Source organism: Helianthus annuus, chromosome 1 (genome assembly GCF_002127325.2).
Source record: "Helianthus annuus cultivar XRQ/B chromosome 1, HanXRQr2.0-SUNRISE, whole genome shotgun sequence".
Lineage (NCBI taxonomy): Eukaryota > Viridiplantae > Streptophyta > Magnoliopsida > Asterales > Asteraceae > Helianthus > Helianthus annuus.
In genome coordinates this window covers 7,362,989-7,378,047 of record NC_035433.2, presented here as the reverse complement: position 1 = coordinate 7,378,047, position 15,059 = coordinate 7,362,989, and the positions used below count along the sequence as shown (strand labels likewise).

The 15,059-nt window shown below is 36.0% G+C and overlaps 1 protein-coding gene across 1 annotated transcript; it reads left to right on the top strand.

Moving 5' to 3' along the window:
- The first annotated feature begins 4,771 nt into the window (after nt 1-4,771).
- LOC110943696 (transcription repressor OFP11) lies at nt 4,772-5,698 on the top strand. Its single transcript, XM_022185431.2, has one exon. It carries the CDS (start codon nt 4,836-4,838, stop codon nt 5,430-5,432), a length of 597 nt encoding a protein of 198 aa, XP_022041123.1. The 5' UTR covers nt 4,772-4,835; the 3' UTR covers nt 5,433-5,698.
- The last annotated feature ends 9,361 nt before the right edge of the window (nt 5,699-15,059 follow it).

Below are 15,059 nucleotides of genomic sequence, written 5' to 3'. Positions count from 1 at the left end.
GCTCCTCTCATTTCCCGGCAAGTTTACTTACTCTCACGCCGGAGCTTGGTCACGGATCCCCCTCCCGAGGTCCCCCGTGGCGAGGCTAACGGTTTATTCTTTTGTAGCAAACGAAGATAAAGGCTCTTGACGTCAATGAAGATCCAGCTAACGTCAGCCGGAGGTTGGGTATTCGACATATAGGATGGTATTATGTTAGATCATATGGATAATGGATTGTTGTTATGTGTAGGTGTGTAGAGAGAAATATAGTTGTGTATGTATAATAATGTGTCTGTAGGTAGAATATTGTGTGTGTACAATTGTGTACATATAATAGTATGTATGCGTGGGTGTCTAGGTAAGAAGTATGAATGTATGATTGTGTAAGTACATTTTTGTTTTAACACAACTTGTAGATGAATTTTGAAAAATATGTTTAATTTAGTTAGCTAAAAGAATGAAGTTAGACCAAATTAATCCGTTCATACAAATTACTATTATACGATTATTGTAACATTAAATTCAAAATAAAAAAAGAAATATTATGATTGATTATATATTCTTTTACATTATTTTTTTCTTCTCGTTTAAACTCTCCATTACACAACATAAATTATATATTTTGTTAAACAACTAAAAGTTCATCTTTTATTTGTCAGTTAGTATAACAGTGCATCTAACTTATAAGTTATAACTATGCGTTTAAGATGGTTTTGTCTGACGTATGTACGATTATAATGGTGTGTCTAAATCGTTAAACCATGCAACTAAAACCAACTTTTATTTGACTAACACGTATACTCTTATATTTAATATGTATAGGGCATATGATACTTTATACTTTCGCTTAGAAAAATCAATTAGCTTTCCTTAAATCATCTACATAAGTACAACCATATATGCTTTCAAAAAACCTTTTTGGACAAGACAAAAGTACATTTTAATTTGCATGAAAAAACAAGAACAAAAAGCAGGGCGGTAAAACAAATGAAAGAATCATTCTGACAGTTTAAATTATTGGTAAATAATTTTCACAAAAATACACTTTCGCGAAAATGGCTGCTCATTTTACTAAATAAAACCATGAAATTCAGTAGGGCCCAAATTGACCCAAGTGTCCTTCTCAAGGGATGTCTTTGCAAAATAAGAGTTAAGGACAATCACCTTTTTCAACCATTTATATTAGTTTAGATTCCTTTGACAAATTAGGTTTCTTCACAACCTTACAACACTCTTTGACTCATCATTCACCAACATGTAAATTTAGTAAAAGAAAATCAAGTGATTATAACCTATGATTGAGTGAACAGTTTACTCATTGAAGGGATATGATGACATATAATAAACATACCTAATTGAGAATACTTTATCCGGATCCAACATCCGACACATTATACACCAGCACATTGGTTCGGTGATATCGTAGAAAATGTGGCCGAATAACACCCACTAAGTCTAACATCATGGTGTCGAAGTAACGAAGTTTCATGTCACGTCCTAACGGTTACACCGTGGATATGGTTGATTGGCATGTTGTGCACCAAAAGAAATTGTAAAAGCCTGATAATACTAAAGAAAAAAGCTAGAAGGTACAAGTGGTGATTTGGGTGAATACGACTTTTTAGCCAATATTTGACCTACTAGTGATATGAAATGAATTGCCTAATTGCTAGAAGTTAGTTTTTATAATCAAGTACTCCATTAAGAGTGTTTAAACCTTAAAGCTCACAAGTGAGTTGACTTAATGTATGTTTTTTTTTTTTTTGAACGGCAAATTTGTATCACTGAGGGACTATTGGAGTATCATCGTGCCACCAATAGAACCACCCGATAATATCCATCTCCACGAGGCAATAATGCCTATACACCAATTCAGGAGGAAACTTAATAAATCTGAGAAAAAACCCCTTTGTGTGAATCGAACCCATGACCTAATGATCATAAGCCTTATCCCATCCCTAAGATACCACTAGGCTATAATGCCATGTGTAGTTGACTTAATGTATGTATATATGATTTTGATCACCTAAGATTGAATTGATTATTAGTAAAGACAAGTTGACCATTAGGTGAACTAATAGAAAACATTGCTTAATAAAGCATACAAAGAGGTTAACTTGACTTATTTGACTGCCAACGAAGCTCGAATAACAACATGAAATTAAAATGTTTGAAGGAGATAGAATCTTAAACATAAAAACAATTAGATTAAATTCAATTTTCTAGAGTTACACAATGATAACACGGCTTATTTACACGAATTTGATTTTTACACAATCAGTGGAATCTTCAGTAAACAACTCCATTAGTAATAACTAAGTTATCACTGACCACTCAGGATCCACTGACAGTCAATTTCCAATAACGGTCATTTTGCTACTTATGTGCACTTGTAATTGATGACTATTTCGCCATTGTTGGGCAGTTGCACCTAGTGACCATTTTACTACTACTAAACTAAGTTGCTACTGATATTAAGTTACTACTGATGATCAACAGCAACTTGCCATCCATGGACCATGACGAGGGGGTAGTGTCCTCTTGAAATCCCCCTCGCTTTGGAGGGTTCCTTCAAAGTTCTTAAGTGTTAAACTGGTGTGTAGCACACCTTCTAACCCATATCAATATTTATTATATTTTTCCATTTTAAACTTCAACCAAAATATCTTGACGATGCAAATTTATCAAATCTGAATGAAAAAAAAAAAAAAAATTCTCTAGTCACTTTTTCTAACTAATGTGTAAATTTTTAATACAGGATAAAATGCTCAAAATTTGGTTTTTTTTTTTTTATAAAAACTCTTTTCCACTCAACACTTTTCTATAATCTGCTATAAGTCTATAACTATAACTTAATTGATCGAGTGGGTTATTACTTTGCTTTTCGGACTAATGTTTCTTTAGGGCCCAAACAAAATCCTAGTCAGAAGATATGTTTCTCACACTTTCAAAGATATTTTACTTATCTTTTCATTTTCTACTTTTATAATTTTAATACCATAAAATTACACACCCGCTAAATATTCTACACCTACACTAACTTTTAAATAACTGTGGAAATAATTCATATAATAGCGACAATATTCACTGTTCATGAAGAGCAACCATTGCATCTTCCCTTTTAAATTTTGTTAAAATGGGTCCATCTCCTGTTGTGGAGCACGAATGTTAAAAAAAAAAGTAATCCATCTTTTTTAACGGTATATTCTTTTCATTCTTTTTTTTGTTGGACTCCCTTTTTATAGCAATCGAATAAATTAGCAATAATAACATAACAATATAATAATTAACAATAATAACATAACATAACAATACAATAAGATACTAAAATCAACATACCATATTTTCTTTTCTAAAATACATGATAAATGATGATATAGATTTTTGTATAATTTTCCAGTAAAATTTATAATATGTTTTATAGTAGTTTTGCCCCACCCACATTGCGGGGCACTAAGCCGAATATTTCTCTCTCATAACATATATGTTTGTGTTTCGGTTACTTGTACATATTACTCATAATACGTTCTAAAGAATATTACATCGAGTCAACCAATTAAAACCAAACACTATCATGCTTTTGGTAAAAAAAAAAACTAAAACAATGGAAAGACTATAATTTTAAACTAAGAGTAAAATTGTAATTTGTCAGGACAAATGAACGTGTGCCAGGCAGTCGTCTGACATGAATAAAAATTACACCGAGTCAACCAATTAAAAGAAAACACTACCATAGTTTTGTAAAAAAAATTAAAACCATGGCATGACTATAATTTTACACTGGGGGCAAAATCGTAATTTGACAGAAAAAGTGATGTCAAAACTGTAAATTTGAACTGAGAGAAAAATCGTAATTTGACTGTGAGAGAAAAACAAAACCAATGACCAAACTGTAAATTTTAAAAGGGCAAAATCGTAATTTACCTGGACGAATGGGAGTGCTACAAAAGGCTTCGCCAAATGTTGTATAAAGGTACAATTAAAAAAAGTAAGTTTTGTTTTATCAATTTTGTATAACGGTCAAATAGTGAAACATCTTGTTGTCTGTCTACCTTCTGTTTTGATGTAACTTAGCAATTTTTTTGGTGAAATATATGACTAATGAATTTTTAAATCTTATAAATACCCATTCAAACCACAACTCATTTCAAAACTTTCACAGAACTCACTCCATATTCTTCCACTCTCAATATTTTTTGTTTTATCAATTTTCATATGGTACCCCATTGGACCAAAGAAAATGACGTCGCTTACAAGTTGGGTGCATGTCGGTGAGTAAGGGCAGCCTCCAGATTCAATCTCATTTGGAACGCTGTTTTGACATGTTAATGGGTGAAAACCATCGTGATGTGCATCAAATAACTACAAGATTTTTTGGTTATTCGAATAAAGTGTGCGGGATTTCAGAGGCTCTTTAACAATACGTTGAACGACGAAAATGTTTTAACTGAAGATGAAACGATTGACACGTCCCAATACAATATAATATTAAACAAGTTTTATAAGTTTCACATACCCAAATTGACTTTGGTGACATTTTATTATCATCTTATATTATCAACCCAATACATGATATCTTTTGATAATTACACAATACTATCACCTTACTACAATATTTCAACAAAATAATCAATATTTAATCCAAACAACCTTCCAATAATTAACTTTACATTAAAAAACCATTTACAAACCACCCATCAAAGCAACTCAACTATTTATTCTTCTGTCTTTCACTCTCATGATATAAATCCACATCACAACCTTCACTTCACATCAATCACACAACCACCCCCCCCCCCCCAACAACCAAACTCCGGTCACCGGAATATCCACCAGTCCACCACCACCACAAAATGCCGACCACCTTCGAACGCAACCTTAACCTCTGCTTCACCAAACTCAAACGCCATCAATCCCCACCACCTCCTCCCACCCACCACCGTCACCACCACCGCCGCCGCCACTCCGACCCCACGGTCATCAAAACCTTCAACACCCTTTACGATGCTTCCGATTCCGACCACTCTCCGACCACCACTGAGTTCCCCACCGTCATTGCCTCCGACCGGTTCTTCTTCTCCTCACCCGGCCGGTCGAATTCGATCATCGAATCGTCATCTCATTCAACATCTTCCATTGCTTCGACGTCGTTCTCGCCGGCGGAATATTCCGGCGGAGATGGGTTTGAGAGCGTGGGTGGCGGCGTGGCGATCCCGACGATCTCGCCGGACCCGTACTTTGATTTTAGAAAATCTATGCAGGAAATGGTGGAGGCACGTGACCTCATCGATGTTCGTGCCAACTGGGATTATTTGCACGAGCTGCTCACGTGCTACCTTGAGTTGAACCCCAAAAGTGCTCATAAGTTTATTGTTGGAGCTTTTGCGGATCTATTGGTTACTCTCATGACAGCGGAGACGGGTGGTGGTGGGGATGGCCGGAATATGTGAGGATGGTGGTTGGTTTTGTTTGTCTCAATGTTTTGAAACCGGTTCACACTGGCAGGTTGAACTGTCCGGTACACCTGGTTGAACCGTTGTCCGATACACCTGGTTAAACTATTTCAAAGTCATATCTGGTATTGGAAAACCGGATTTTAAAACATTGATTTGTTTATTTATCTTTGTTTGACGGTGGTGGTGGGGTGGGGTGTGATTAATTGATGTAGCATTTTTTGTAGTTTTGTTAAGTATAATTAAAATTTTATATTATATTCTATGTCAAATATTATATTTATGTTTATACTGGTTTGCTATTTGTTGTGGTTTAGCGCCTCCTGCCACCTTAGCTTAAAAGGGTAAATGGGGCGTAACGGGATAGGGGTGAGCAAAAGAGAAAACCCGACCCTACCCGACAATTACCCGACCCGACCCGAGAACCGATAAAACATAAAATACAGAACCGATTCACTACCCTAAATATAGGGTCGGTTCCGGTCCATATGTCCAAGTCGGGTTTCACCATGAAAAGAACCGAGAACCGACCCGACCCGATCCTATTTTATATGAAAAATTGGAACCGATCTAAATACCTAGGTACTTCGGTTCGGGTCGGTTTGGGTATATTTCGGTTCGGTTCTCGGTTATTTTCGGTCCGGACCTAAACTTGCTCACCCCTATAACGGGATTAGCGTAAATATGGCCACGATCGTGGGGCGGATGTGTGTTGAGTTATTTTTCCGGTCAATCAAAACATTTTATGTGACGTTGGGAGTTAATGCATAACAAAGATATTGTTATTAGGTAAGAAACGTGTGTATTCAACGAGTTGAAAGAAGTAAATATTGAATAGTTTGTAAATTGTAATTAAGATTTTGGATTTAAATAAGAGTAAAATGTGATAATCAGGTTTAGTTAATAGATTTATGACACGCTATGTAAATATACACCAGTTGAAAGAAGGAAATATTGAATAGTTTGTAAATTGTAATTAAGAATTTGGATTTATAAAAAAGAGTAAAATGTGATAATCGGGTTTAGTTAATAGATTTATGATATGTTATGTAACTAGTTAAGTATGATACTTATTTATTACGTATGGATTTGATTGTTTGTTTGTTTATTATTATATTTGTTCATATGATGGCTAAATTTGTAAATGAAATAAATGAACAACAAACGTGGCCGGTTATTTATTTATTCATTGTGTATGGATTTGTTTGTGCTCAAATTTCTAGATTGAAAGAAATGAACAACAATGTGGGGTTGACGAGAGTTCAATAATCATAAAAGATTATTTTTGATTTGGTTGGATACAAATTATTGATGGTACACCTTATCCAAGTCAATTATTTTGTAATTATTTTTGTGTTAGAAAATGTTTTCGAAATATGTTTATTTGGAATTAGTGTATTTTTTTATTTTTTTATTTAATGTTGCAGTTTTGTAATATTCAAACAATATTAGAATATTTTTATATCATGGTTCGTTAAGTCATTTCAATCCTTTGTAAGGTTATGTGTAGTGGGCGACATGGCATGGGGCGGTATGCCTCATAGCGCCGGCATAGCGCCGGCACACCGCCACGGAGGGCGCGATCGATCGAAAAATTGGAGGCGGCGCGATGTTAATGGCGCCGTGATTCTGGTTTCTTTTTAAGCTTTGACCAATCACAAACAAGTAATCTTTTTAATATTAATTAAATAAAATTGAAAATTATTAAATAGGTAATGATGGGTAGGGGCTTTATGACTACGGGCTCTAGTGATATAACGCCCCATAAAGCCCCCGTGTGACGTGGCACGACACGTGTCGCATAACGCCCCACAAGGGGCTTTATGACTACGGATGGCCTAAATGGCAAGTGCAAGTAGTGATGAAATGGGTAAAATTGTAACTTCAAGGGTTCACAAGTTAATATGTTTAATTTCAGAAAGAATTGCACGAATCAACATTTATGTTATACACAAACTGCACTTCATACCTTTCACTATGAAATCAGCCAAACTCAACCTTCATGTTCATGTTTGCCTTTAACACAAATGACGTTGGTTTTCTTGGTTAAGTTATCTTACATGCTTTGCATGTGAGGGTATTATGGTCATTTCAATTATTGTTGAAGCAGAAACCGAATGATGGATAAGGGTGAAAAACTCGGTAAAACGGAAAGGAATATTCCTTCGTATAGAACGAAGATTAGGAATATTTGTGTTCCATCGTATCTTCCGTACTGGCAAGGGCATCTTGCGGAGGTGATAAGGGCTCAAAAGTGGTAGATAATATAAGCTAGTGTTTCAATTGTAGACTTTGGTTGAGAATGAATTGCTTGCAAGTGTGTAGAATTAACATCAATTTAATTATTAGATGTTTCTATTCCGGTATAGAAATTAAATATGAAAGTTTGTTTTCATGCTAATTACACACGGCCAAAATAATTTTCACATCCCTAAGCACCGCGCTATGGCCAAAGCGGGGCGCTTAGGGCGACAAAAGTTGATACGAGGTTTCGAATGACTGACTGACTGACACAGAGACATAAAGGTGATACGAGGTTTCAGTCGCCCCGTGAACCCTAAGCGCCGCACTTTGGCCATAGCGCGGCGCTTCGACCCCAAATGCTGCCTTTAAATCCCTGGACAGACTCGACATTCATAATTCGGATTGCTTTTTGTCGATCTTCTTTGCTCTATTAGTTACATGTTTTGAAAAAACGATGTCGTGGTTAAGTAATTATCTTTTCGGTCAATATTCTGACGAGTCAGTTGTTCCTGATTCTTACGAGGGGACCGCTATTTGTGAATCGTTTGAGAAACCGGTGTCGTCAACTTGAGGGAGACAGAGGTTGTATCTGGCATTCATTATCGTGATAATACGGTGCAGCTGGATTTGAATACCCCTGTGGAGGACCCTTACGCACAACAAGGTTATTCGAATTTTGGTTACGGTGGCGACTATAGCTTTGTACAGCAGGAGTGTTATCCAAACGACAGTTACGGTTGTCAACAGAGCTTACAAGGTTATTCGAATTTCGGTTACGGTGGCGAGCAAAGCTTTGTACAGCAGGAGTGTTATCCAAACCAGAGTTACGGTTGTGAACAGAGCTTTGAACATCAAGTCTATTCGAACCTCGGTGACGATGGTGAGCCGGAGGATGTGTCTGTTGACGAGGAAGGTTGTTACCCGGTTACATTTTCATTTGATACAACGCAGACCTTTTCGTCACGTAAAGAGTTGGTGCGTTGGGTACAAGACACGGCAAAAGACAATGGTTACCTCATTGTGACTAAGAGGTCGAATAAAAGACAATGGTTACCTCATTGTGACTAAGAGATACGGCTATGCAGATCACCCGTACCTTTGATGTCGGTCTGAGGTTCAGGGGTGCTGACGGGCTGATTTGGCAGCCGGAGGTGTTGCCGGAGGTCATCCCGGTTGTTATTGAGGTGAGGCCTGGATTGTTAGCCCCTCTTGATGTTCAGCGGCCCACTCGGCAAGCTCAGCTACAGGCTCTGGGCATCGATCTGCCTGAGGCTCAGCCTGAGGCTCAGCCTCAGGCTCAGGCTCAGGCTCAGGCTCAGGCTCAGCCTATATTCGAGGATCCGGCGCAGGAGGAGCGGGTCGAGGAGGTCCCGGTACCACCAGTTCAGCCAGCTCCTGAGCCGCCACAGTACCCGCAGCACGTTTACGCTGACCTGCCTCCGGCAGCGCGTGAGGTGGCTCGGGACTTCGACCGGCGCCTCAGACGTCAGGGCGCACGCATTGACTGGATCGTCCAGACGCTCGTTGATCTACGAGAGCTCGCTGCGTTGCCTCCACTTCCCCTCCCACCGTCCCCACCGCACGAGGATTAGTACATTACTTTGTTTGTTTAGTGTTTTGTTATGTATTATGTACTTAGTTGTACCTTTTTGTTGTGTATTGTATGTACAAACTGATATATATATATATATATATATATATATATATATATATATATATATATATTGCAGTTAATCTTCTATTTACATCACGTTGGTTCTGGATTGTTTACGTTTAATTCTTATGGCTTTCTGTACATTTTATTTAACGTGTTCGTTTTAATTTAACAAAATAAACAACGTTAAGAACTTATATTATACACATTCTATACAAATAATGACGTAATGACGTAATTATAAAACAACGTTAATTTAACAAAATAAACAACGTTTTAATTCAAAAAGGCAACATTCAATCATTCAAAAACAAATTCCCATTCACAACGGCAACTCTCACATAAAAATAAACAACGTTAATTTAACAAAATAAACAACGTTTTAATTCAAAAAGGCAACATTCAATCATTCAAAAACAAATTCCCATTCACAACGGCAACTCTCACATAAAAATTTTTTCCTCCAAAAATCCCTACCAAACTAATTCAACCAAAAATCCCTACCAAACTAACCCACATCAACCCCAAATCAACCCCAACCAATCTGTTTAAAAAAAAACATCCAAAGCGCCTCGCTATGACCAAAGCGGGGCGCTTTGGCTTGGTCAACAGACAAGGACTGACTGTCAGTCCTTGTCTGTTGACCAAGCCAAAGCGCCCCACTTTGGCCATAGCGAGGCGCTTTGGATGTGCAAAAAGACAACAGCCGTGTGCGAATAGACCCACCCTACAAATTATTGATGGTACACCTTATCCAAGTCAATTATTTTGTAATTATTTTTGTGTTAGAAAATGTTTTCGAAATATGTTTATTTGGAATTAGTGTATTTTTTTATTTTTTTTATTTAATGTTGCAGTTTTGTAATATTCAAACAATATTAGAATATTTTTATATCATGGTTCGTTAAGTCATTTCAGTCCTTTGTAAATGGCAAGTGCAAGTAGTGATGAAATGGGTAAAATTGTAACTTCAAGGGTTCACAAGTTAATATGTTTAATTTCAGAAAGAATTGCACGAATCAACATTTATGTTATACACAAACTGCACTTCATACCTTTCACTATGAAATCGGCCAAACTCAACCTTCATGTTCATGTTTGCCTTTAACACAAATGACGTTGGTTTTCTTGGTTAAGTTATCTTACATGCTTTGCATGTGAGGGTATTATGGCCATTTCAATTATTGTTGAAGCAGAAACCGAATGATGGATAAGGGTGAAAAACTCGGTAAAACGGAAAGGAATATTCCTTCGTATAGAACGAAGATTAGGAATATTTGTGTTCCATCGTATCTTCCGTACTGGCAAGGGCATCTTGCGGAGGTGATAAGGGCTCAAAAGTGGTAGATAATATAAGCTAGTGTTTCAATTGTAGACTTTGGTTGAGAATGAATTGCTTGCAAGTGTGTAGAATTAACATCAGTTTAATTATTAAATGTTTCTATTCTGGTATAGAAATTAAATATGAAAGTTTGTTTTCATGCTTAAGATCTATATGACAAAAGAACTGTTGGGGCCTCGTACAGGATCTGTTCAACAAGAACGTGGATGAATTGACCTCGTTTAGTGTGCGGAATTCAATAGACGAGTCACAGAATCACGACAAAAGTATTCAACGTTTAAACACGGTCTGAGCTTTCTATTCAGATGAAATGAAAGTACAAGTGCCAGTAGAAGTCAGACTTGACAGAGCTCTCTAACAGAATGAGTAAAAGTCAAAAGTTGTAATGACATACCCTGACTAGGTATTTATAGGCAGACTCAAGAGCATGGGAAGTGCTGACCGATCGAACGACACTGTTGTCCGATCGGATGGCCCATCCAATCGGACGACACAAGTCAATCTTAGGTCAACTCTTTTACATTCAAGTGCCATTTCCTGATCTGTCGTTCTATCTAACATACATACATAACCTAATTGTTCACAAAGGACATAAACATACAAAATACGACTAAATGCTGACGGAAGCTACAGATGCATGTACTAACAAGAACAAATCTTGACCATATTTGACATTTGAATGTTCACTTTTAAGGGGTGTTTGTGATTTCTTATTAAAACTGATTATCTGCCTATTGGTTTCTGAAATCAGTATTTGTATATAAGCAACTTAAATTAAATCAAAATGACTTGCTTCATTCACCGTTAAAAAATCATTTGCGAAATTTTATGAAATAACAAGTAATCAACAATAACAACTGATCAACACCAGAAATAGTGACAAAACAGGTGACAAAACTCTTATTAAACCAACCCAAAATATTTGCCCCCCAAATACCCAATGATCTTACAACTGTAAGATCTAATCAACAACAAGTACAGAAGTACATAGATGATCATCCACTGATGATCATCAGAACAAGAATACAACAAATCCAGAAGAACAATCTCAACTGAGATTGTTCGTACAAACCCTAAACGAACACAAGAACAAGAGAGAGAAGTAAAACTGATCAACTGAATGATTGAAGAGAGAGACAAAGTATATATACTCCAATCTTTCACTCAAGTCCAGAACTATCCACAGCTTACACGAACAGTCCTTCAATTTACAATCTGCCCCTTAGATATTTCTGTAACAACAAAAAGCTCAAACAACCATAAGCCCAATAACAAATACATGAGCCCAATAACAAACTAGTAACAAACCAACGAATGATAATAAAAGCCCAAACAGAATATATAACAATATGTAATATATGTAACAACTTAGATGCTTATTTTAACATCCCCCCTTCATTCGATTGGTTTAAACATGTCAATCAAACCAAGTTGATTACAAAACAATTCATGCTGATCACTAGTAAGACCTTTGGTAAGAATGTCAGCAAGTTGATTTTCTGTATCAACCTTGACAGTACTTATAACACCATCAGCCAACTTTTCTCTCAAGAAATGAAGATCCAACTCAAAATGTTTCGTTCGTTCATGAAACACAGGATTCGCTGCTATTGAAATAGCAGCTTGACTATCACAATTTAACGACATTGGCAGATCACAATTAACATTTAACTCCGATAACAAATTTCTTAACCACATAAGCTCACAAGTTGCAGAACACATAGCTCTATATTCTGCTTCTGCAGTTGAACGAGCAACTGTAGATTGTTTCTTACTTTTCCAAGAAACAAGACTCCACAGTTTATAGCCTTTTTTAACATTTGAGTAACCAATCATAACACATTTTTCAGCATTAAAAGACATTTTATCAGTATCATTAAGAATAGTGCTGAAACACAAACAACCAAAAATCCTAAAATGTGCAAAAGAGGGTTTAAAACCAAACATTAACTCAAAAGGACTTTTTCCTAACAACACAGATGAAGGTAACCTGTTGATAATATAAACAGCTGTCAAAACACAATCAGACCAGAAAGAAAGAGGAACACCACTTTGAAACAGTAATGATCTAGCCAAGTTTAACAGATGTCGATGTTTCCTCTCAACAACACCATTTTGCTGAGGTGTATAAGCACAAGTTGTTTGATGTAAGATACCTTTTGATTTACAAAACATATCCATTTTATGATTTACAAACTCTGTTCCATTATCAGATCTAAAAACCTTAACTCTTTTTTTAAACTGAGTTAATATTAATTCATAAAAGCTTTCAATATTTTCAAACACTTCTATTTTGCTTTTTAACAAATAACACCAAACAACTCGTGAATAGTCATCAACAACAGTTAGAAAATATTTAAACCCATCTCTACTAGTAACCCTATAAGGTCCCCAAACATCCAAATGAATTAAATCACCTACATGTTTTGACTTGTGTTCACTTAAAGGAAAAGGAGTTCTAACCTGTTTAGCTCTATGACAGATTTCACATGATTGTTTTTCAAAACCAACAACACCTAAATCAGTTTTTAAAATAGACAAAACTTGATCAGCAGGATGCCCTAATCTATTATGCCACAAATTGCTAACACTCAAACTATTAAAACAAAGATTAACAGCACTATCACCTTTGCTAACAAAGTACAAACCATTATCCTGTTTACCAGTCACCAGGGCTTTCCCTGATTTCAAATCCTGAAGCACACAAGTATGTTCATTAAACACAACAGTAATATTATTATCCTTGGCTAATTTGTACACAGATAATAAATTAACACTGTAAGTAGGTACAAAAAACACATCAATTAAAACAACATTTTCAGCAAGTTTTAAACTGCCAATTTTTGAAACTTTAGCTTTTGTACCATTAGGATGTGATACAAACAGATCATATTCAGAAACATCAACACAATTAAACATTTCTCTATCAGTTTTGACCATGTGCTGATTAGCACCTGAATCACAAATCCAGTTAAAATCAAATCCAAAATTAACTAAACTAGAACAACTTATGACTTCTCCTAAGGAATTAAAACCACAACTAGTCTTACCTCCTATATTAGAAGGTTGAGACTCAGTACTTGATTTTTCACCCAACAAACTTAGAATTTTTGCAACCTGCTCAGGAGAAAAAGGAGAACTAGAAGGAACAGAAGATGCATTTGACTTAGGATTAGACATATTTTTACCACTTTGATTAACAGGTTTCTTTTTAAATCCCTGAGGATATCCAACAACTTCAAAACATCTGTCCACAGTATGTCCTATTTTATTACAATGAGTACATTTAAAATTTGGGTTAGGACCTTTAAATTCTCTTTTTCTTTGATCAAAAGACTGATTTGTTTTAGCAACAAATGATACACTTTGATTTTTAGTAACATTACTAGAATTTCTATGTGATTCCTCTCTAGACACAATTGAAAAAGCAACTTTGACTGAAGGCAATGGCTCTCTAGTTAATAAATTTGTTCTTACAGGATGATAAATATCATCTAAACCCATAAGAAACTGCATCAGTTTTATTAATGTAGAAAAATCATTGAAATCTTTTGCAGCTTGACAAGAACATGTAGGCAGTTGAAGTACAGCATCAAACTGCTTCCACATAGTATTTAGCTTATGATAATATTCAGATACTGAGCTACCATTTTGAGTTATACAATTAATTTTTTTATACAAATCATACACTATTGAGCCATCTACCTTATCATAAGTTTCTTTTAGGTCAGTCCAAACCTCAGATGCAAGTTTAGAGAAAACCTGACCAAGATATAACTCTTCTGACACAGAATTTAACAACCAACTTAAAACCACAGAGTTACATCTATCCCACTGACTACTCAAAACATCATCCTCAGTATTCTTTTTACACTTTCCATCTATAAATCCAAATTTATTTTTGGCTTCTAATGCTAATTTCATAGCACTAGACCAAACCCTATAATTTTCAGTACCCTTTAACTTTATACTAACTATAGTTAAAGAGCTTGAGTCACTGGGATGTAAAAACAGAGGATCACCTATATCCAATTTACTAATCAAAGTCTGGGAAGGCCCAGCACTATCATCTTTACCAGTCATGATTACCAATCAAGAACCACACAACCACAAAAGCAAATATACCAAAAACAAACAATAGACAAACAAGAACACAAACAAGGCGAAGCTGTATCAGTGTCCAGATTCCAGGTTCGTCACTTATAGTGCCTGGACAGGTCTTAATACAGGAGCCAACTCAACTCTAAAAAATAAAACCAAGATTAACAAACAAATATCAACAACCAAATGTGCCGGTCCTCACTACCCCGACTTCAACTAATCAACCAATCAACAAAAAACAAAAAGAGAGGAGAAGAATAGCCTCACAGTGGATGCAACTAGA

Bases quoted from the DNA above. Each gene is read 5' to 3' on its own strand.
- LOC110943696 (XM_022185431.2), top strand. From the start codon at position 4,836: ATGCCGACCACCTTCGAACGCAACCTTAACCTCTGCTTCACCAAACTC.